Source organism: Prionailurus bengalensis, chromosome A2 (genome assembly GCF_016509475.1).
Source record: "Prionailurus bengalensis isolate Pbe53 chromosome A2, Fcat_Pben_1.1_paternal_pri, whole genome shotgun sequence".
In the NCBI taxonomy this organism is placed as follows: Eukaryota; Metazoa; Chordata; class Mammalia; order Carnivora; family Felidae; genus Prionailurus; species Prionailurus bengalensis.
The window spans coordinates 154,461,897-154,486,005 of record NC_057348.1 but is presented as its reverse complement, the minus strand read 5'-3'; the positions used below and the strand labels follow the sequence as shown (position 1 = coordinate 154,486,005).

Here is a 24,109-nt window from a genome sequence, read left to right as displayed (position 1 = left end):
TAACTATATAAGCGTTTTCTTGCCTTAATTAATATTTCTTGTATTGCTGACCAATTAGAGCTTTTATTTGATAAATTAAATAGACATTTCATTTCTTCTGAGTTGTCTATTCATTTCCTTTCCTCATTTTTCTGTCAGAATTAGTGATTTTCTTTTCTTTAAGATTTTGTTTTATTTTAAAGTTTATTCTTTTGGGGGGGGGGGAGAGAATATCCCAAGTAAGCACCAGGCTCCATGCTGAGCCTGACTTGGGGCTTGATCTCATGACTGTGAGGTCAAGACCTGAGCCAGAATCGAGTCGGACACTTAACCTTCTGAGCCACCCAGGCACCTCTGCGATTTTATTTAAGTACTCACAACCCTGAGATCAAGAGTCACACCTTCTTCCAACTGAGCCAGCCAGCTGGCCTTGAATTAGTGATTTTCTTACCAGTTTGTATGAGAGTTCTTTCTGTTAGTATGCAATCTTTTGTCAAGGATTTTTCTTTTTAAGGACTTGTTATAAAACATAGCTATCAATCTAGTTTTCTGGTGTCAGCTAGCCCATGTGATTTTTTTCAAGGCCTGATAATATGCTGACTGGTTATAAGTCTACATAATTCAGTTTTTAGATTAACTGCCTATTTTAAGTAATGTTGATAATGCATTTTGTCTTTCCAGAAAGAAGAAATAATGTAAATAATTCACTGTCCAAACTTTGAGGTCAGAGGTGAGAAGGAAGGTCAGGAAGACTATGGCCTGGCCAAATATTTTTCAAAGAGGAACTCTGTTCTCCCGATTCAGCCATCATCACGTTGTTGTGTTCTTGCTCACCTTCTTCAGGTATGTGGATGGATTGCTAAAACTGTTCTCTTGTGTGTTTTGGTTTGTTTGTTTGTTTGCTTGTTTGGGAGAGGTACTTACTGCATGGCTTATGTTGAATGCACGAGTTGGCATGGGCTTATGAACTGGCTAGTTATTCTTTCTGTTGTACTTTCTGGTAGCCCCGTGGGCAATGTTTGCCCCTATTTGGCCAAAATATTTGGCATTTTTGGTTGTCACACTGGGGGAAGGGGTGCCACTTGGAGTGGATAGAGACCAGGGATACTGCTACAGACCCTATGGTGCACAGGCTGGCCTCCCACAACGGAGAGTTTTCAGGGCCCAAAATGTCAGTAGTGCCACGGTTGAGAAACTGTGGTTCAACATGAAACTCTTTCTTTACTAAAACCAGGAGCTTCAGAACACAGGATGCACGTGTTCAGGATATGCCCTGTGCATCCTTGAGAAGTAAAGTAAAAATTGTATGAGACAATTATAAGGAGCGTGACCAAGGAATCATCAGTATTTGTGATTCTGTGGCCCTCAGTGGCTCTCTTTAGTGGTCCATAGATGATATAAACCAGGCTGTTTGGTTTTAGGAGCCATGTTACTTATAACCCTGTGGCTCAGCTGTTTTGATGATTTCTTCTGGGTAGATTTTCTTTGGTTAATCTTTATTGAAGGCACCACAAATGATGTGATAGGTTTGTTTGGTTGTTTTAAGGCAGAACTAGGAAATGGTTCTCTAATTGTGTAACAGTTGATAGGTAGTTTTGGATGCTTTTTTTAGGGATAGCCGTTTGTTGGGGATGAGAGGAGGCATCAATATGAGGAAAAGACAGGACTCAAGAGAAAGCTACTGAGTGGCTAGTACAACAACAAGGGGCCAGTGGTTGCTAAAGACTTAAAATTCTTTACAGAACTGCCTCCATGATTTAAAGTCGGTTGGGATCAATCACGTATCTGTCTTCTAGGTGGAGGGATAAGTTAGGAGTGAACACAGGGGCTTATATAAGAAGACTAGTTAAGTTTTTCTTTTTAAAAAAAAAAAATTTTTTTTTTAACATTTATTCATTTTTTGAGAAACAGAGTGCGAGTGGGGGAGGGGCAGAGAGAGAGGCAGACAGAGCCGAAGCAGGCTCCAGGCTCTGGACGGAGAGCACAGAGCCCAATGCAGGGTTCAAACTCACTGTGAGAACTGTGAGAGCATGACCTGAGTTGAAGTCAGATGCTCAACCGACTGAGCCACCCAGGCACCCCCAGTTAAGTTTTTCTTTTGCTTGGCAGACTGTTTCAGTTGATAAAGCAAAACTTTTTTTTTTTTTTTTTAAGAGAAGAATTCTAAAATTGAATAAAACAAATGGGTTTTTATTGAATGCCATTTTCTTTGCTATTCATTCAGCTGTATTTCTTTTCTCTTTTGCAGTTATTCGTTGCTCCACGCATCAAGAAAAACTTTTAGCAATGTCAAAGTCAGTATCTCTAAGCAGTGGACCCCAAGTGCTTTTAACAAGTCCATTAGATTGCCTGTAGAGGTAAGTGGAACAAAGTGCTAGGACGGGTTCAGGAAGCGAGCCATGCCCACCCCTAAATTCCTCTGAAATTCTTCTAGTTTGTTTCATTCATCTGCTTAGGACTCTGAAAAATGGCTGTTTCCTATGGCATAAAATCCAAACTATTCTGCCTGATTCTTAGCTTGCCCTGACTCAGACCTGTTTTACTTACCGTTGTCTCCAGCTGCTTTCTCACCATTTTGAAGTGACACAGTTTTGGTGAGACTGTTTTTTAATTGAGTTTCACAAGCACCTGTACTCATTTCTGCCTTTGAGATTTTGCTCATGTTCTTTTTTAGGCTCTTTCTCTTTTTTCCTTCCCATCTAAATCTGGCTTTTCCCTCTGTGGCGAGATAAAATGCCACTTTTTCTTCTTTTTTAGGTAATCTCTGCACCCAACGTGGGACTTGAACTTGCAACCCAGAGTCCAAAAGTCGCATGCTCCACCAACTGAGCCAGCCAGGCGCCCCTAAAATGCCACTTTTTCTATCAAATTTTTTCCTAGCTTCCTCTAATTCCTCCCCCCCCCCCCCATCTGAACTGTGTACGGTGTGTTACATAGTTTAATGTCTCAGTATTTAGGTACCTTGTGATTGTTTCATTTGTTTGTATCTTGCTTAAGAGTCTAGAAGTCAGGGAGTATGTATCCACTTCTTTGAATTCATTATGGATCAAGTGAATCCTTTGATGACCAGTTGGAATGGAGATGCTATTCTTTACGATACCCTATTTCAATATACAAATCCACTCCATGCATTATTTTAATGTTTTCATGTTTATTTTTCAGAGGGAGAGAGAGGAGAGAGAGAGACAGAGACACAGAGAGACAAAGCATGAACAGGGGAGGGGCAGAGAGAGAGGGAGACACAGAATCTGAAACAGGCTCCAGGCTCAGAGCTGTCGGCACAGAGCCTGATGCAGGGCTCAAACTCATGCACCACAAGATCATGACCTGAGCTGAAACCAGGAGACAGACACTCAACTGACTGAGCCACCCAGGTGCCCCACTCCATGCATTCTTTACCACATACCTTGAGTTCTACTTATGTGGAATTGTAGATACATATTAATATTCTTGGCATGTCTTCTTTTTTTTTTTAATTTTTTAAAATGTTTTTATTTATTTTTGAGACAGAGAGAGAGAGAGCATGAGCAGGGGAGGGGCAGAGAGAGAGAGAGGGAGACACAGAATCTGAAGCAGGCTGCAGGCTCTGAGCTGTCAGCACAGAATTGGATGTGGAGCTTGAACTCATGAGCTGTGAGATCATGACCTGAGCTGAAATCGGACGCTCAACCGACTGACCACCCAGGTGCCCCATAACAGGAACTTTTAAAAGGAAAGATGTTAGGAATAGAGGGTTAGATTTCACACTGAGTCTTGACAGTGCTGTGTGCTCCCTGAGTACATCTAAATGATCAAATGACTTGTCACAAACCTTGGAGTGCCCTTGAAGGGGTCATGTGCTCTAACCTCTCAACCAGTATAGATGCTTTCTTTGTCATTTTGAAAGATGATCACTCACCTTCTGCTTTAATACTTCTAGAAAGTTCTTTCTTATGTTAGGGAAAAGTATTCTGCTGTTTAATTTTGATCTTGGGTTTTCTTCTGAGCCATTCGTAGTGGTCGATTCCTGCTGCGTGACAGCCTGTTGAATATTCAGAGAAGACCTTTCTTCCTAAGTTTCTCTCATTTAGGCCAATGTGCGTGGTTCCTTGAACTGTAGTGTAGTGGTGCTGTGTGCTGAATGTGATTTTGCAGGTGCAGTCTGATTAATACACAGAGCAATAGGAGTTGATTTCGGCACTAAGTTTCTGGTTATGCTGCCTAAGGCTGCCTTTGTTTTTTAGGTAACTGAGTTTGGCCGCCCCCAAGACCACCCCCAGGTTTGATGATTCACCAAGAGGACTCACAGGACTCAGCTTATAGTCATATTCATAGCTGTGGATTATTACACTGAAAGGATACAGAGCAAAATCAGCAAAGGGAAAAGCATAGGCTGAGTTCTGGAGGAAGCCAGGTGCGAGCTTCCAAGAGGACTTTTTCAGTGGGGTCGTACAGGATGTATGTGATTCTTCCAGCAACAGGTTGTGACAACCTGTCTACCAGGGAAGGTTATTAGAGACTCAGTGCCCAGGGTTTTTATTGGGACTGGTCACATAGGCACCTTGTGCCTGACATGTACAAAAATTCCAGACGCCTAGGAGGAAAGGTTCAGCGTAAACCACATTGTTTGTACAAACAGTTTAGATACAGTGAACCACTCTTAGTAGGAAAGGATGGGAACACTCCCAAAATCCAAGTTCTCAGGTGCCAGCCAGGGGCCAAACTCACAAGTAGGCGTTTTTGAGGAGAACAGTCTCAGGCCTGCTCTGTTAACTCTTTATTGCCAGTAACCATGTTAACATTATTAGCTCTTGTGGGACTTGTATTAACTTTTCTGCTTAGGTGTTTATTTATTTACTTACTCTAATTGGTGCTAAAATAGATTTCACCATTCTGGTTTTTCAGAACTGTGGGTTAAGTACTTTGGATGGGTTGGTTATATAGAAGTCACGTTCAGACTTATCCTGGAGATCTTTGTATTTCCGTCTCTGCTGTGGTGGAGAGCAGTGCTGACCTTCCATTCCTTTCTTTACACTCTAAGGTCTGGGTTTTTTTCTTTCCTCTTCTTTTTTAAGCCTACTGCTGGGAGTGGAACAGCTGGGGTGATATGTACTTTTCACTCTTCCTGTGCTTCTGTGTCTGTAACTGTCAGCGCTAGCCTCCATTTGAGACTTGCTTTCTTGTCTGAAGTGGGAAGAGTTCTTAGAACCAGAAGTTTATGGGCCGCTGGAGTGGCTCAGTGGGTTAAGTGTCTGACTCTTGATTTTAGCTCAGGTCATGATCTCACGGTTCTTAAGATTGTGCCCCGTGTCGGGCTTTGCACTGACAGCATGGAGCCTGCTTGGGATTCTCCCTCCCTCTCTCTCTTTCTCTCTTTCTCTCTCTGCCCCTCCTCTGCTCATCCATGCTCTCTCTCTCTCTCTCTCTCAAAATAAATAAACTAAAAAAAAAAAAAGAAAAAGAACCAGGGGTTTATGTAAAATTATTCTGAAAAATAGTTTGCTAACATAGCGTTAAACATTTAAGTGTCCTGAACAGCATCATCAAAAATTACTTATTATAGTTTTCATTTTAATGCATAGCTATCTTAGATGCTTTACAAAAAGAACTAAGCACACACAGTCTCTTCACCTGAGAATTTATCATGGATCCCACTGATACGGATGAACACTGAAAATAGGGAACAGAACATAAAATCTATGTTTAGAGATAGCAAGGAGGTAATGGTTAAATTTAATATTTGAGGACAACTTGACTGAAAATTGTAAGCAAGATTTTGTTCTATTAAATTAAAACGCCTTACCTCCCCAGACAGTACAGTCCTTCCAGGAGAGCAGTGTGATTGAGTCTAAGCTGTCCAGGAGAGGGTAGCGGGACTCAGGGTGTCCTCAACACTCTGTCTCAAGCTCATCCACAGCTGCTCTTCCCCAGCAGAATCTCACGGAAAGCGATACCACTCACTGTGGTCAGAGAGCAGACCCCAGAACGGAAGTCAGCTTTAACTCATTCTCTGTGCACCACTTCAGGAAGCTCTTGTCAGTAGTTCCCCACCCCATGCCTCGCCCTCACTCTGTGCTAAACATTCTTACTTAGGAAACGCCCACGCACACAATTTCATGCTTCCAGGAAGTGCCTCGGTGCTTAGTACGGCCCCTCTCCCCCACAACACGCGGAAACCCGACATGCATACAGGCCGGGGGGGGGGGGGGGGAGGGGGGGCGGGGGTTCCCATGTTAATTGTATGTGCATGCAGGCCAGCTCAGCTACACCACTGCAGTGCATGGGATTTCACCGTGTGCAAGTCATTTCATTAAACACTGGGTGATTTGCTCTCTTTGCATGGACCATTTCTCACTAGTATGTATCCTTCTGACAAGTCTGTCTGACTTCTGTTGTTGAAGGGAACTTTCTTTACTAGGCTTGTTCTCTTACCCTATTTTCTGTATCTTTCTGTTAGTCCTACTTTGTTTTTTGTTTTTGTTTTTGGTTTCTTTTTGTTAAGTCCACTTTCTTTTGGTCCACTTGTTAAGTAGACCATCAAAAGTATATTTCAGCTGAATTCTGGTAGTAAAGCAAAAGAAAGCTATTTGAAATCTGTCCGTTCTTGTGAAAGCCACACCTGCAGGGAGTTTTGGTGACCTCTTGAGAGAGTAAAGAAGGACTCCTGAAACTTGGGGCAGCTGTTTGAGGCCACTGTCTCTAGCTCACATTGATGTGTGCCCAACAGGGCTTGGTCCTGGGTCCTAATGAGCATCAGGGCGGAAGATTGTGGCCTGAGGCAAAATGACTCGAATTGGGGAACTTTAGGGCCCCACTTAGTGCATGGAAATACCGGTCGATCATTGTGTGGGCTGTTCTTTTCTCTACGTGACAGCGTGTGCGGTGTTGTTAAAGGAGCAAGACTGATGCCTGAAGCCACACAGAAATAAGTCCCAATCCTTTAGAATCACACTTTATGCATTCTTTTATAATTTGGGGATTTTACTTTCTGTTAAGCATTTTTTTTCTTTATTGCTGATTGTGATTTTTCTCTTTAATATTCTAAAATCTTTTTTTTTTTTTAACGTTTATTTATTTTTGAGACAGAGAGAGACAGAGCATGAACGGGTCAGGGTCAGAGAGAGGGAGACACAGAATCTGAAACAGGCTCCAGGCTCTGAGCTGTCAGCACAGAGCCCGACGCAGGGCTCGAACTCACGGACCGTGAGATCATGACCTGAGCCTAAGTCGGCCGCTTAACCGACTGAGCCACCCAGGCGCCCCAAATATTCTAAAGTCAGAATTTCTTTCCTGTAACAACCCACCTCAGAAATCATTTATTCTAGGAGTTCTCTCAGTTTTTGGGTTGAGGACCCCAAAGAGTTTTTGGTTTTGTGGGTTTACATTTATAGATATTTTAGAAATTAAAACTGTTTTAGAAATTAAAACTGAGAAATTTAGGGGCGCCTGGGTGGCTCAGTCAGTTAAGTACCCCACTGCAGCTCAGGTCATGATCTCGCAGTCTGTGAGTTCGAGCCCCGTGTCGGGCTCTGTGCTGACAGCTCGGAGCCTGGAGCCTGCTTCAGATTCTGTGTCTCCCTCTCTTTCTTTCTCTCTCTATCTCACAAAAATAAATAAACATTGAAAAATTTTTTTAAAAACCTGAGAAATTGGAAAAAAACCCACCTCATCTCTTTTTTAGTTATTTTTTAAATGAATTAAGTAAACCCATAATGTGTTAACATAAATGACATTTTATAAAAAATGAGTTTTCAAGACAAAAAAAAATCACTTCATGAGGAGAATGACATTGATTTACCTTTTTGCAAATCTCACATGTGGCTTAGTAGAAGATAGTAGATTTTCAGTCTGCTTCTGAATTCAGTCTCTTGCCATCTGATCCTTTGAACTGTTCGAAGAGAATTTGGCCTTCCACAGATACACAGTGGAAAGGGGAGAAGTACTTTAAGAGCTTTTTCAGCTGATTGTGGGCATGTGTCTTTGATAGTACACCAGAATTTGACAAGTGGCAATTTCTTAAAGGTTAGTTGCCATGTGGAATCTGAAACTGTATCGATTAGCTTTTTGTACGCTTATATTAAGATCCATTTGTCTGTCTTGTACTTTGAATGGATTTTGAAGTGACAGGATCATTTCGTTCTTTTTTGAGGACATATCTGCCAAATACCCAAATCTGAATAACCGTGGCTCCTCTGTCAGTCATTCTTCCAAGTAAAAAAACCGTATTGTGGCTCGTACTTCACACGCTGCGCGTGTGCTCTTCCTCGGAACAGCCATGGTGCCTGGATGTGCCGAGCACTGGCACACAGAATATTAGAGATAAGCAGACTTGAGGGCCAGATTTAATAAATTTAACACTTTTTGCTTCTCGCCAAATATTTGAGCATCTAGCATGTACCAAGGACATTCTTAAGTGAAATCGGCCTGTTTTTGTTTTTTTGTTTTTTTAACTGTGAGCATGGCCATAAAGAATATACGATTAATAGTAGGGTCTGGCGTAACGGCCTTGACTCATGCTGAGCCACGAGGAGTTTTACCCACCGCTGCATACGCGCCGTCAGTGCAAAAGAAGAAAAAAAGCAGCTCACATTTTCGTATTGTGCAAATAGCTTTGACCTTGCAAACCCTCTCATGTGTGTTTCCTTATCTACAGAGTGCTGATTTCCTCTGTGCAACCTCCCCAGGGCTTTGTGAGGGCGGGCAGAGGCCGTAGGTGCAGGTGCTTTGAGAGAGAGAAGGACTGACAGGTACCAGTGGGGACTGACCTGGCTCTTGTGTTGTTGTAGATCTGGAGCAGCAACCATTTGTTCCCCAGCGCAGAGGAGGCCACTCTTTTCCTTGGAACGCTGGACACCATTTTCCTCTTCTCTTATGCTGTGGTAAGTTTTAGAATTTGAGGGTTTTAGGTTGAGGAAAGACGTATATGGAAATGACTGCACACTTACGAAGTGTTTAAGGGATTCTAGAGTTTCCTGACCCAGGAGAGTTCAGTTTTGCTGAAGTTTATATTTTGTGTCCTTCCCATCCATCTACCCAGCCATTCATTCATTTTTCATCCATCTGACAAATATTTACTGAGAACCTATCATGCGCCAGATACTCTTCCAGTCTGTGGGAGTTCATCAGTGAGCAACACAGGAAAAATCCCTAGCTTTATAAAGCTTACATTCTTGGGTGGGAGCAAAGGAGGACCAACAGTAACACGGCGCTGTACATAGGCAAGTAAAGAGGATGGGTGAAGGTGATAGGTGCTGTGGAGAAGAATAAAGCAGGGAAAGGGGAATACATAGCCCCGGGTGGGAGTTGTAATTTAGGTAGGATGGCTGGGGAAGACCTCGGGTGGGAGGCTGTATTTGAGCCAAGACCTGATGTGAATGAGGTCTGGGTGATTAGAACAGAGAGACAGGAAGTGAGGCCAGAGAAGGTATGGGGCTCAGACCTTTAGGGCTTTGGTCCCTTTGTTGGGGCTTTGACTTTAACGTTGAGTGAGATGGGAGCCATGGAAGGTTTTGCGCAGACGAGTGCTGGGATCTGCCCCGTGTTTGTACAGGTGCACTTGCTGCCCTGGGTGACTGAACCAAGGGCAAAGGCAGAAACAGGGAGACAGGTTAGGCTCTTCCGGTTTTGAGGTGAAGGATGATGATGTCTCAGATCCAGGGTGGGGTAACAGAGGTGGGAAGAGGTAGATTTTACCTGTGTTCTGAAGGTAGAACCAATAATTCTTTTTCCTGTTGCGTGTGGAATATAAGAGAAAGAGAGGTGTCGAGAACAACTCTAGGGTAGAAGTATCATAGCAGAGTGGAGGACGGTGGGAGGGGTAGGCTTTGGGGGCAGTCTCTTTTAGACAGGTTACATGTGACATACCTATTATTGCCCAAAGGATGAAGAGTAGACATTTGATTATGTGAGTCTCGAGTTCAAGGTAGAGGCTCAGCCTAGCGGTACAGATTTCAGAGTCTTTGGCATCTAGATAATTTTCAGTTAGGAGACTGGATGGAATCATCCAAGGAGCAGGTGAGGATGAAGAAGAGGTGCGACAACTGAGCCATGGGGCTTCTGTTATCTCGAGGCAGGGGACGTGAAGAATGGGCACGTGGGCAGAGGTGCAGCAGTAAAGGGGGAGAACCAAGAGATGGTGGTGTCCTGGGAGCCATACCAGCATGGCAGGCGCTAATTCTCTGTCCAAGGTAGTCGTCTTGGATCGGGCAGCTGGGATCTCTGGTTGCGGGAGCTGTGTGGTGGCGGCTGAGCTCAGGCCGCGGGGAGCATACTGTGAGCCGTCTGCACTTTTCTCCCAGGGTCTGATTTCCTCTCTTGCAAATGTGTCCAGTTATAAAAAAGCCTTTGATTACATATCCAGGTGATGTGAAACACCAAGTGAAAGTCCCAGAGTAATCTCTGAGTGTTTCTTTGGGCAATTATTGGAATATCTTTTCTTCAAAGAGGAAGCCTGTAGTAGTAGAAACAGTTGGAGCAGATCGTGGATCAATTAGCCTAACTTTTCACCCTGGGCATTTTGAGTAGGAAATCCCAATAACATGGTCATTCAGCTTTAGGTGGAGCACCCCCTGTGGGTGGAGCACTCCCTGGCGTGCTTGTCACTGAGCCTTTACGGTGTATGTTAAGAAGCAGCATCGTCCAGTGCAAAGACCACCTCTACCACAGTCAACTGGCTGTGTCATATTTGTTTTCCAAATGGAATTTAACCCTTTTTTTGATCTTTAGTTTCCTCTTCTCTAGAGTTGCGATCATACCTGTCACTAGGATTCAGTAGGTTTAGGAGATAAAGGGGCCACGAGCAGTCAGTGATCATGCTTCTTTATATCGAGCCGCATGTCCTTCTGGCACTTCAGGCATCATGTAGGCATTTAGAATAGCACAGAATAAATTGGTTTCCCCATCTGAAACATTGAGAGATTTTCTTCACCCCCTTTACTGTCTGTAGCATAAGACGTGTGAGTGGCAGCTACAGAACATAGAATCTGAAGCTTACAGGTGTTTCTTTTGAAATAGCGACAGGTAGGGGCGCCTGGGTGGCGCAGTCGGTTAAGTGTCCGACTTCAGCCAGGTCATGATCTCGCGGTCCGTGAGTTCGAGCCCCGCGTCGGGCTCTGGGCTGATGGTTCAGAGCCTGGAGCCTGTTTCCGATTCTGTGTCTCCCTCTCTCTCTGCCCCTCCCCCGTTCATGCTCTGTCTCTCTCTGTCCCAAAAATAAATAAACGTTGAAAAAAAAAAAAAATTTGAAATAGCGACAGGTCGATGATGAGACGTACCGTCTGTTTTCTCTAGTGTAGATACAGTCGGTGTATCCGAAACACCTATACCTGGATTTAGGTTTTCAGTCAAGACATTTATTCATATTAATGGAAGAAACCCAGTGTATTGCCCTTGGCTCCTTAGTCTGCCTTGCGGCCGTGACCACCGGATTTTGATTCTTGCCGCTCAGTGGGAGGAGAGCAGGAGGCAGAACGTTTGTACTTATCTTCAACTAATTATTGGCTTTGTGCCCCTACACTCCCTGCCTCGTGAAGTCATGAAGCCCAAGGGTCAGATTAAACAGGCAGTGCTTGTGCCCCAGAAGCTTCTGTTGTGCAGGACGCGTTGTGACACATCTTGATTTCAGAATGCAAATGGCTAAGTGTAACCCCTGTGGGAATGCGCATCGCTGATCCTTAGGAGTTAATCTGTTCTAGAAAATGAAATATATTTGTGTGCTTGTTTCATTAGCATTTTTGCTTTGTTTTGTTTTTGGTTTTCCAGTCTCCTTTTTAGGCAGTGATGGGGATCCACTTGTGGTAGAACCAGAGTTTACACTGGATTGTAGTATTTGGGTACGTGAGTTTGTTTACAGTGTAATGTGCAGAAACCCACTGTCATTTCACGAAACGTGTGTGAAACTGACGGAGACAGCTAGTCTGGGCTTATGAACGAAGTTTAATTTTGAGTCATGTCAGTGTTTTGTTTCCCTCACCTGCATTGCATTGTATCTTCCTGTTTTTCATGCTGTGTCATTACTCAGAGCTGTAAAATAAACATGCTTTATTTTTAGGGCCTTTTCATCAGTGGAATTGTTGGAGATCGGCTTAATTTGCGATGGGTTCTGTCGTTTGGCATGTGTTCTTCTGCACTAGTGGTAAGTTGAAAAGGTATTAGTGTTATCATTATTGACATCATCAATATTATCATCTTGGTCAGGTATTTTGGAATCCAAGTCCTCTCTCTATTTCTATACATAGAACAGGAGAGTAGAATTAATCTTCCATTTTTTTAGTACCTTGTGTGCCTTTTCAACTTGAGGGAATCTTTTTATTTTTTATTTTTATTTTTTTTTTAACATTTATTTATTATTGAGAGACAGAGCATGAGGATGGGAGGGGCAGAGAGAGGGGGAGACACAGAATCCGAAGCAGGCTCCAGGCTCCGAGCTGTCAGCACAGAGCCCGACGTGGGGCTCGAACTCACAAACTGCAAGATCATGACCTGAGCCGAAGTCAGACGCTTAACCGACTGAGCCACCCAGGCGCCCCATCACTTAGGGGAATCTTTTTAAAGTGAGATTTGGATCATGCCCCTTCCCTGATTCGTTCACCACCAAAGCCAAGCATAAATAGCACGGCATTCAGTGCTCTCAAGAACCTGGTCCTGAGCCGCATTGGTAGTTGTGTTGACCACTACACTTCACCACTTGGATCTGGCCATACTTTTTCCCGTGGTCCTAACACAGCCTGTGTCTTTCTGCCTCACTCTCTTTGCTCTCGCTCTTCTTCCTGCCTCCAATGGCTCCCTGTTCAGTTAGCTCTCCATAGTCTAACTCAGGGTCTCCTGCAAGTGACTGGCTAAATGGCAGTTCTTTCATAATGCCTTACTCTCCTGACCTCCTTCGTTCTTCAAAGGGATCGCTTCCTCTTCTGGGCTCCCCCGCCGTAGCACTTACGTTGTCTGCTGCTTGGGCTGCTGATTTCTGTATCAGTCTTGCTTTCCCTGGGGGTCTGCAGCATGATGGTTGAGGTCACAGATTTCCCGAGACCTGGACTACCTGGGTGTCACTTCCTCTTCCGCCATCTCCCAGCTGCCATTGCTCTTGCTTCAGCCTCATTGAAGACCTTCCTACAGGGCTGATAGGGAGGCTCTTGGGAGTTTCTATGTGCGAGGCCTGGGGAACAACGCCTAGCTAATTTAGTGCTCTAGAGGTCAAGATCCACATTTGCTGCATCTTTTTTGTTTGTTTGTTTCCTAGCTCCTAGTGAGGAATTTTTATTGGTTGAATGAAAGCATGGATTTCAGTTATTTTATGATTATTTTCCAATATCTGCCACTTGAGAGATTGAAACATTTCATTCATTCGTAGCCTGCTCGGCTACCCACGTATACATCTTATTTTAAAACCTGTGTACATTTTGTTTTGTTTTTTTACATTATTTGAAAAATTGAAGTATGTGCATGAACTCACCCTTCTTGGTGTGTGGTTCCAAGTTTCAACAAACGAGTCCACTTGTGTCACTACCATTCTTCCCTCCTCCCCCAGCCTCTGGTCAGCAACCACTGACCGTTTTTCTCTCCTTATACTTTTGCTTATTCCAGAATGGAAACATATAGTATGGTGCATTCCATTTTTTAACCCATGCAGAATATTCCCCAAAGAAATTTCAACTGCAGACAAAATGTTCACTTGAGCAAAATGCCTACAAAAAGCAGTTGCTTGGCGAACGCTTACGAATTACCGAGCCGATCACAGCTTCCACCGGTTCTCTCGACAGCTGCAGTAATAATGATAGCTTGTGTGTCCTGGGCCCCACGGTGTGCGTGGCCCTGCGCTGACTGACCTTATATCCACAAACTCAGTCCTTACAGTTGTCCTCCACACACATGGGCCTGAGGACGAGAAAACGAGAGCTGTATGATGGGGTCGAACAATGAGGATTGAACTTTTTAGAGCAGAAGATCCACGTTGAGCCGGGGGGTGGTCGTCAGGGAGCTTTGTGTTGTTTGATGTCTTTCGTCAGTGGGGGCAGTTTGGCACGTTTGTCTTACTCGCTCGGTGCTGCTCTGAGCAGGAGCCTCTGGAGAGTCAGCCGCGTGTCTCTTAGGCCCGGGACCCTTGAATGTGTCTCTTCACGCAGAAACATAAGCATGGTAGGCAGTTAGGTGTCCTCTAGGTGTCCGTGTGGATGTCACGTGTCCCTTTTTCTTCCCTTCCTCGTAGGTGTTCGTCTTTGGCCCTGTCACAGAATGGCTGCATTTCTACAACAAGGGCCTCTACTGCTGTCTGTGGATTGGGAATGGCCTGCTGCAGTCTACCGGTTGGCCCTGTGTGGTTGCGGTTATGGGCAACTGGTTTGGGAAAGCGGGGTATGCCACTCCCCTTGTCTTTAATTTCTCTTTTTAAGTGGTTTTAATATCAGATTATTCACACCTGTCATCAGTCAACTTGATCTTTTTGATCCTTCCCGTGCCTTCCCTCTATTTTAGAAAGAATAAAAAAAAAGAATATTTTAGAAAGAATATTTCTAAAAATAGAAATATTTTAGAAAGAGAGGTTTTACATTGGAGCGTGTCGGAAATGGTGTGGACTTGAGGGGTGGCCTAGCCCCGTGAGACACGTTCTTTTTTATTCTTAAATAAATAATGTTTATTTATTTTTGAGAGAGTGGGGGTGGGGAGATTTCTATGTGGGGCTCAATCCCACAACCCTGGGATCATGACCTGAGCTGAAATTGAGAGTCAGATGCTCAACCAACTGAGCCATCCAGTCTACCCCCCATCCCCCAGCACATTTTCTTTTTTTTTTTTTTTAAATGTTTATTTTTGAGAGAAACCGACAAAGTGCAAGCAGGGGAGGGGCAGAGAGAGAGAGGGAGACACAGAATCCGAAGCAGGCTCAGGCTCTGAGCTGTCAGCACAGAGCCTGACACGGGGCTCGGACCCACGAACCGTGAGATCATGACCTGAGCTGAGGTCAGATGCTCAACCGACTGAGCCACTCAGGTGCCCCAAGATAATCTTTTTTTTTTTTTTAGTTTATTTTTTTATTTTGAAAGAGAGAGGAGGGTAGAGGGGCTGATAGAGGGAGAGAATCCTAAGCAGGCTCTGTGCTGCCAGCAGCTGATGTGGAGACTCGATCTCACGAATTACGAGATCAAGACCCGAGCCAAAATCAAGAGTCAGATGCTTAACTGAGCCACCCGGGTGCCCCAAAGATAATCACTTTGACACATATCATTTTGAGATCATTCTTACTTGAGCTTTTATTTTTTTTAATTTTTATTCATTAAAAAAAATTTTTTTTTAAATTTATTTATTTTGAGAGAGACAGCACAAGTGGGAGAGGGGCAGAGACAAAGAGAGAGAGAGAATCCCAAGCAGGCTCTGCATTGCCTGCACAGAGCCTGATGTGGGGCTTGAACGCACGAAGCCATGAAATCATGACTTGAGCTGAAACCAAGAGTCAGACGCTTAACTGATTGAGCCATCCAGGCGCCCTCCAAAATGTTTATTTATTTATTTTGAGAGAGAGCGAGAGAGACAGAGAGAGAGAGAATGTGTGTGGGAGGGGCAGAGAGAGAATCCCAAGTAGGCTCTATGCTGTTAGCACAGAGCTTGGTGTGGACTTCATCTCATGAACCTTGAGATCATGACCTGAGCCAGAATCAAGAGTCTGAACACTTAACTGACTGAGCTACCCAGGCACTCCTTACCTGAGCTTTTATAAATTGGATGACACTGGGTGTTTGAAAGCAGTGCCTGGACAGGTTGACCATTCCATTATTTCTATGGATCAATCACAAAGAAAAAAAACTTGAGCCATTATTGTTCATTTTTGAACATTGGACAATTTGTTTTTAAACAAGTAATACTAGTAAGTGAAATTGATGATGTGCTACTTAAGGCCCAGTGAGGTTTCCTCTAAAACACAGCAATAAACCACAAAGTACCATTAAAACTATGACAGTTTAAAGCAGTTCTTTTTCAACTGATTTCTTCTAAAATCATGTCTTTGGTTAGCCAGTGTTGTTCAGAGGCTGACCTGACTCTTTCCTCCAGGACCCTCTTGATAGATTTTGTATGTTTTATGATTTTTTATTTTAATTAATTTTTAATTTTTCAACTTTTTTTTTTAACGTTTATTTATTTTTGAGACAGAGAGAGACAGAGCATGAACGGGGGAGGGGCAGAGAGAGAGGGAGACACAGAATCTGAAACAGGCTCCAGGCTCTGAGCTGTCAGCACAGAGCCCGACACGGGGCTCGAACTCACGGACCGCGAGATCGTGACCTGAGCCGAAGTTGGATGCTTAACCGGCTGAGCCACCCAGGCGCCCCTTAATTTTTTAAAATTTATTTATTTTTGAGAGACAGAGACAGATAGAGCATGAGTTGGGGAGGGGCAGAGAGAGAGGGAGACACAGAATCTGAAGCAGGCTCCAGGCTCTGAGCTGTCAGTACAGAGCCCGACACGGGCTCGAACCCACAAACCATGAGATCATGACCTGAGCTGAAGTTGGATGCCCTACCGACTGAGCCACCCAGGAGCCCGTTTTATTATTTTTTAAATGTTTGTTTATTTTAGAGAGAGAGAGAGAGAGAGAACACGCATGTGCACACACACACACACACACACATGCACGTAGGAGTCGTGTGCGGGGGTAGAAGGAGAAGCAGAGAGGGGAGTGGGGATGGACAGAGGATCTGAAGTGGGCTCTGTGCTAAAGCAGAGACTCTGATGCAAGATTCGAACTCGCATGCGTGATCTGAGCTGAAGTCAGCTGCTTAACCAACTGAGCCACCCAGGCACCCCTTTCCTGGACCGTTGTGGTAGCTAGGTTCCCTTCCACTAGATTCTTGGTTTACCTATTTTTTTTTTAATGGCTTTATTAAGGTATATAATAAGCTGCACAGATTTAAGATGTACCATTTGATGAGCGTTGGCATGCATACGTCCTTAAAACCACCACCACAGTTAAGAAAATGGACATATCCATCACCCCCAAGAGTTTCCTCTTGCCGTTTTGTTAAAGTCCTCTCCTCCACCACTCCTGCTACCTTCTCCCTCCCTCCCATTGCTGTCTCCAGGCAACTGTTGATCTGCTTTCTGTCACTTTAGATTACTTTGCATTTTCTAAAATTTTATATAAATAGAATCATACAGTATATAGTTTCTTGATTGCTTTCATTCAATGTAATTATTCTGAGGTTCATTCATATCGTGTGTATCGATAGTTCATTCCTTTTTTTTAGCCAAGTAGTAACCTATTGTATCACCATTTGTTTATCTTTTCAGCTGTTGTTGAACGTTTGGGTTGTTTTCAGTTTTTGGTTATTACAGACAAAGCCCCTGTGAACATTTGTGTATAAATCCTTAAAAGAACATATGCTTTCATTTTCCTTGGATAAATACCTCAAAGTAGAATGTCTGTGTCATGTGGTAGGTGTGTGTTTACCTTTTTAAGAAACTGGCAGTCTCTTCCAAAGTGGTTTTACCATTTTACATTCCTGCCAGCAGAGTGTAAGGGTTCTAGTTGCTGTGTGTTCTTGCCAGCACTTGGTATATGTGGCCTTTTTTGTTTTCAGCTATTCTAGTAGGTATGCAGTGGTACATCACTGTGGTTTTCATTTGCATTTCCCTAATATCTGATGGCATCCAATATCTTTTTATGTGCTTACTTGCATCATATTTTTGTGTGCATGAAGCTTCTTTTTTTTAAACTTTTTATTTGAGATAACTGTAGATTCATACTCTTTAATGTTGTATTAGATTTTTTTCCCCCCTTAGGATTTAAAATTTTTTTTTAAGTAATTTCTACACCCAACTCAACTTACAACCTTGAGATCAAGAATTGCATGCTCCACTGACTGAGCCAGCCCGACGCCCCTGGATTGTTTTGTATTATTGAGTTTTGAGAGTTCTTTGTATTTCAAATGCAAGTCTTTTATTAGATCAGTGATAGGCAAATATTTCTTCCCAATCTGTGGCTTACTTTCAAAAATCTCTTAACAGTATCTTGGGATGCACCCCGAAATGAGCTTTAGTTTAATAATAGCCTTAAGAAACATGATGTTTTGTCATTTGGGTGTACTTTAAAAACATCTTAAGATAGAATGTTGATCTTTGTAATGTGGACTTCCACCGTTTTGGCCATTTTGTATGGGAACTGCATCAGAATTCCTTCCGATTATATTGTTTTCTGTTTTCTACTGTTCTCGTAGACGAGGAGTTGTGTTTGGTCTCTGGAGTGCCTGTGCATCAGTGGGCAATATTTTGGGAGCATGCCTAGCTTCTTCTGTTCTGCAATATGGTTATGAGGTAGGTATTTCTTTCTAGCTTTTTCTTGAGTATATAAATATATTTTGCTTTTTAGGAAATAGTACTATGGCTATTTAAAACTATGTAGAGCTATGTTTGGGTGGGGCAAGACTTGTATTAAAAGTAGACAAAGTTTTGATAAATCCAAACATAGAGATTATTCATGGGAAAAATGCCCAAGTCTAAAGACAATATAATCAATTGGGAGAAAAGTCTTTGCAACTCATGTTACAGATAAAGAACTAATCTCCCTCCTATGTAAAGAGTATCTGCAAATTGATAATAAAAAGATCAACAACAAATAGAAAGGAGGGTAAAGGATTTGAATGTGTAGTTCATGAAAAAGAAATAGATATGGTTTCGAAATATATGACAAAATATGCCACTTTATTTGTAACTTATTCATTCAATAAATATGTATTACAGTCTAAGTGCTCCTAGGCAGTAGGGAGTAGAGCACTGGCCAGAAAAGAGAAAAATCTCTGCCTTTATGGAGCGTAGGTGTTAGTTGGTAGAGAAATGCAAATTAAAACTACACTAAAAAAGAAAGGAACTATGCTGTTTACTTGTTATATTGGTAAGAATCCCTAAGTTTGATAGCATCTTGTGTTTATGAGAATGTAAACAAGCATTGACCCCCCCCCTCCCCGCCGGAGTCACTATGAGACTGTCCATCAAAATTACAGCTGCTCTAACTGAGCTGTTCCACCTCCAGTAAGTAATCCCACAGGTGAATATACTTCCACATATACAAGGTAATATTTCTATTCGGTTATTTCAACATTGTTTGTAATAACAAAAATTGGTAACAAATGTGAACCAGTAGGGAAATAAACTGTGATATCCTCTTCAACGGAAGGCTGAAGGCCATAAATTAGAATTTGGAAGCTTTCTCCATCCTGATAGGGAAGGTTCTCAATGGTATGTTAAGTGAAGAAAGCGAGGGTGCAGAACAGCATGTATTGAGTGAAGCCATTTTTGTAGAATGGCGGAAAAGTTAGAGTATATATTTATATTCGCTTGTGTTTCTAAAACAGTCTCTGGGAAGTAGAAATCAAATAACAATGGTCATATGTTGGGAAAATGAGGATTAAGTGGATGGGAGAAGAGGTGGGAAGGAGAGTTTTTACTATACAATCTACTTTTTGTTGCTTGGATCATGTGAAAGTATATGTATTTTAAAACCTAAATAATGTAAGTAAGTTAATCTTTTAAAAAGTAGATAAATCTTTAAGTTTTTTTTTTTTTTTTTCAACGTTTATTTATTTTTGGGACAGAGAGAGACAGAGCATGAACGGGGGAGGGGCAGAGAGAGAGGGAGACACAGAATCGGAAACAGGCTCCAGGCTCTGAGCCATCAGCCCAGAGCCCGACGCGGGGCTCGAACTCACGGACGGTGAGATCGTGACCTGGCTGAAGTCGGATGCTTAACCGACTGCGCCACCCAGGCGCCCCTAAATCTTTAAGTTTTAAAAAATGTTTATTGGGGCGCCTGGGTGGCGCAGTCGGTTAAGCGTCCGACTTCAGCCAGGTCACGATCTCGCGGTTCGTGAGTTTGAGCCCCGCGTCGGGCTCTGGGCTGATGGCTCAGAGCCTGGAGCCTGTTTCCGATTCTGTGTCTCCCTCTCTCTCTGCCCCTCCCCCGTTCATGCTCTGTCTCTCTCTGTCCCAAAAATAAATAAACGTTGAAAAAAAAAAAATGTTTATTTATTTTGGAGAGAGACAGAGTGTGAGTGGGGGAGGGGCAGAGAGAGAGGGAGACACAGAATCTGAAGCAGGCTCCAGGCTCTGAGCTGTCAGCACAGAGCCTGACACGGGGCTCAAACTCACGGACCGCGAGATCATGACCTGAGCTGAAGTCGGACGCTTAACCGACTGAGCCACTCAGGTGCCCCTAAAAAATAAATAAATCTTTGAATAGTTCACCAAAGGTTTGGTCTCAGAAGAATTTTTGTCTAGTTAGGGTCAATGGGAGGTCCTTTGTGCACTCCCAGTCACCTTTATTCTAGGCTTCTTAGATTTGCATCTGGATTATACTCATTGCTTCAGATGGGAATTTTGGTTCACTTCAGATGGGAATTTTGTGTGCTGCTCCCAGGTTTGACTTCTGGAAACGCTAACGTGTCACCGTCTTTTCCAGAAATTTAGGCTGTCTATCCACATCAGGTTCCATTCTCTATTAAACAGAATTCAGCTCTGCAGCCTGGCTTTTGAGGTTCTTTCATCTTGATCTCAGCTTTTCCTATCAGTTTTATTCCCTACTGTCCCTCAGCACAAGCCATCTGCTTTGACCATGTAGGAGACTTTCTATCCAGTTCCCAGCCCTCTTTGCTTCAGTCGTGCTGGGAAAGACCGTCAGCTGCCTGTTTTAGCTCTTCCTTAAGACATTGTCTTGCTATATCGGCATCATTAGCTGTTTCCTTCTCTATGTGTTTCTTATTAGGACTGGGCCTTCTCATCTATTCGGCCGCTTGATGCCTCGTGTTATTGTTTGGTGTATTGTTTAATCCCCTCAACCGGATAGAATGTTTGCGGGGGCAGATACTGTCTCCTTGGGAGGCTGTGTGGTGCGAAGAATGAGGATTTGGGAGCCAGTCCTGATTTCACAATTGTAGTACCACTCAGTGTCCCTGGGACTTTAATTGTGCTCTTTGAGCCTCGTGGGGAAGATGCCTGGGAAAACACGTGAAACAGCTCTGTGCCTGGCACGGGCCATTTCCTTGCCAGTCTCCCTGTTCTTCCTGCCCAGCTCCCCACCTGCCCCATGGGTGCTTCTAATGAATGTGCTTGAACGAACCCCCCAGATGGGTAAGGAAGCACCTCTCTCCTCTCTTCTCCAGTATGCCTTTCTGGTGACCGCGGCGGTGCAGTTTGCTGGTGGGATCGTCATCTTCTTTGGACTCCTGGTGTCACCAGAAGAAATTGGTGAGGAGAAGCGGCCTTTCTGTTCAGAACGTCTTACGGTTATGGGTGAGGCCTGCACGGCCAGGTTCTTGTTCCCTAGGAGAACTGTGAGCCCCTTTCAGTGACTTAGAGGAGTGGCGTTGCTCTGTGTGTCCAGTAGACCCCGTGGGTGGCTCTCCCAGCACAGCTGCGGACGTTGGAGGGGAGCGAGGCTCACCTTCCCGGATTCAGGGAAAACTCTTCATTGGCAAATGAGCTTTGTAATCGAGAATACTGACTGGAAACTAGCATGGAATGTTTCTCATTTCACTTCTTCAGACATTTCTTGTCCTTCGTAAAAGTAATTTAGCGTGATACCTATCTGTGGTTACATACAGAATATGTACGAGCAAAACCACAGAAGCAAATAAATGTACGAGTCCGTCTTTTGAGTGTTCTTGAAGAGACATATCAGTTTACTCGTGTGTAGTGAACACTTTATTTTATTTTTTTAATGTAAGAGAGAGAGTGTGAAGTAGTTGAAAAAGCATTGCTCTGAAGCCAGGTAAAGTAGAATCAGAGTCCTGGCTTTGTGGCTTATTAGCTGTGTGTTCTTAGCCGACCTGAGCTGACCTTGGCCTCTGAACCTTAGTCGCTTCTTCTGTAATGTGGAAATGAAAATAATACCAACCCTACGAGCAATGATACACGCAGAACCCTTGGCCCAGTGCCGGGCATCTAGAAGGCATTCTATAAATGGTGGCTGTTACTGTTGCAGGTATCCCAGGTATTGAGGCAAAAGAAAATTTTGAAGAAGACTCACACAGGCCATTAATTAATGGCGCCGAAAACGAAGATGAATACGAACCTAATTATTCCATTCAAGAAGGCAGCACTATTACCCAAGTCAAGGCAATCAGCTTTTATCAGGCCTGTTGTCTTCCTGGAGTTATACCGGTAAGGGCCCCTCAGATCTCCTTACCACCAGTGAGATATTATGGTCTGAATGTGAACCCTCCCTAGGATAAAGCATCTTTACGTGTTTAGCTTCTTTTTGATACCTTATTGTAGGAGTGTATGTTCAGAGGAATATTGGATAGTGACCCTCGGCTTGTTTTTAGACTTGAAATTTTATCTGCAGTCTAATGCAGGGGTTGGTGTACATTTTCTGTGAAGAGCCAGATAGTAAATGTTTTTAACTTTGGAGGGGGGATTGTACAGTCTCTATCACACCTACTCACGTCCAGGAAGCAAGAAACCCTGGATGGTATGGAACAAATGGGTGTGGACAGGTTTGGCCCGTGAGCTCCAGTGTGCTGACCCTGACCTAGCATTCAAGTAAGAAGGCAGAATTAATGTTTTTTTTGTTTTTGTTTATTAATGTTTATTTATTTTGAATGAGAGCAGGAGAGAGGGGGAGCACATGCACGCATGCACAGGGGAGGAGCAGAGAGAGAGAGAGAGAGAGAGAGAGAGAGAGAGAGAGAGAGAGAAACCCAAGCAGGCAGAGCCTGACATGGGGCTCAGTCTCACAAACTGTGAGATCATGACCTAAGCCGAAATCAAGAGTCGGAAGCTTAACCAACTGAGCCACTCAGGTGCCCAAAATTGGTGTTTTTTAAATACATTCTTTCTGATTTGTTGAAGTATTATAGAATTATATGTAGACCAAGAGGGGGGTTTGAATGGTCCATTTCAGTCTGCCTTCTTTGCCTATATTCTTATCATTCCGGGAACAAAATTGTTTGTCCTTTTATTAAAAGGTCCAGAGCACATTACTCCACAGTACTTCTTGGTAATGCATTCCAGTGTTTCCAAAACCTTTACGGTCAGGAGAACCGTCTAACGTCTGAACTAAATCCCTTCTGCTGCAGTTTTTCTGTCTTGATGTTTCGGGCCCTCTAGCACGGGAGTGGAAGTTAAGAGGCCTAGGTTATATGTCCGGCTTACCCACTAACTCTGTGTGAGGCCTGGGATAAGTCCCTCAGCCCATCCTGTGTCTCTGTACCCCTTCCCTCTGGAGTGGAAAGTAAACCAGCCTTCCCCGGGGCCTAGAACATTGGGTTATTGTATTGTGAACAAGCACCCGGTTTTGTTTATTTTATTGTCTAATGGTGCTTTACAATGTAACCCCTCAGCTAGATTCAGAGCCTGCAGGTTGTCCTTTCTCATACATACTTGTTCCCTCTGACCTCTGCCTCCAAGCCGAGAGGACCGATATTTGCAAACAGTGAACTATAAGTTAAAATGTAAGTGTGAGTTTCCACAATTCTGTCACCAAAAGATGATATATTATACAAGAGAAATGCAAGTTCCTTTAGGCCTGTTCTCATGCTAGTGATTAGTAATTTTTAACTAGTTATTAAAATACTTTGCTGGTAATAGTTTAATTTCTGGGACAGGACTTAAAAATCTGTTGCTGTAAGTGTTTTTTTTTTTTTTTTTTTCTATTCCTTTGTATTTCACAAGCGATTGTTCCCTGACACAGGCAGGGATGCAGAGGAAATCTAGTTAACTTAATTCCTTTGTCTCTGCAGCAGGCTGTCTGGACAAAACGCCCTCATGATTGGGATTTAGCTCTCTAGGGGGTGGCTGTTGCCCTGCCAGGGAAGCTGTTTTAAAACAAGTGATACCTAGGGAATAACTGGCAGCTCCAGGGAAAAGAATATACTAGCCAGACACCCTTTGAAGTCCGGTCTCTCTGCTCCTCCCCCTTTTTCCTTTGATGCTAAATGTCAGGATTTCCTGGTAATAATGTGTTGAATATAGGAGTCTTAGCCCCGCTGCCATCTTTTATTCCTCCAAGTAGAGTCACGAGGCCCATGGCCATCGTGTTCCTTCATTGCTGACTCACCAAAGATACTTTTTCTTTTCCACTGGAATATAAAGCCTTTGGACACCATAATATGAAAATAGTTTTAACGTTGATGCTTGTTTTAGACCTTGAAACTGGAGTGTAGTCCTATTG

At 43.4% G+C, this 24,109-nt stretch overlaps 1 protein-coding gene across 3 annotated transcripts in view; it reads left to right on the top strand.

The window, feature by feature from the left end:
• SLC37A3 (solute carrier family 37 member 3) overlaps positions 1-24,109 on the top strand; it is a 45,508-nt gene that overhangs the window by 8,016 nt on the left and 13,383 nt on the right. For all 3 annotated transcript variants that reach the window (XM_043589708.1, XM_043589709.1, XM_043589710.1), the window contains 8 exons: positions 661-822; positions 2,228-2,336; positions 8,745-8,837; positions 12,008-12,091; positions 14,162-14,307; positions 18,162-18,258; positions 21,099-21,183; positions 21,920-22,098. In XM_043589708.1, the coding sequence (XP_043445643.1) occupies positions 734-822; positions 2,228-2,336; positions 8,745-8,837; positions 12,008-12,091; positions 14,162-14,307; positions 18,162-18,258; positions 21,099-21,183; positions 21,920-22,098 (882 nt within the window). In that variant the 5' untranslated portion in view covers positions 661-733. The remainder of the gene's footprint in view (positions 1-660; positions 823-2,227; positions 2,337-8,744; positions 8,838-12,007; positions 12,092-14,161; positions 14,308-18,161; positions 18,259-21,098; positions 21,184-21,919; positions 22,099-24,109) is intronic.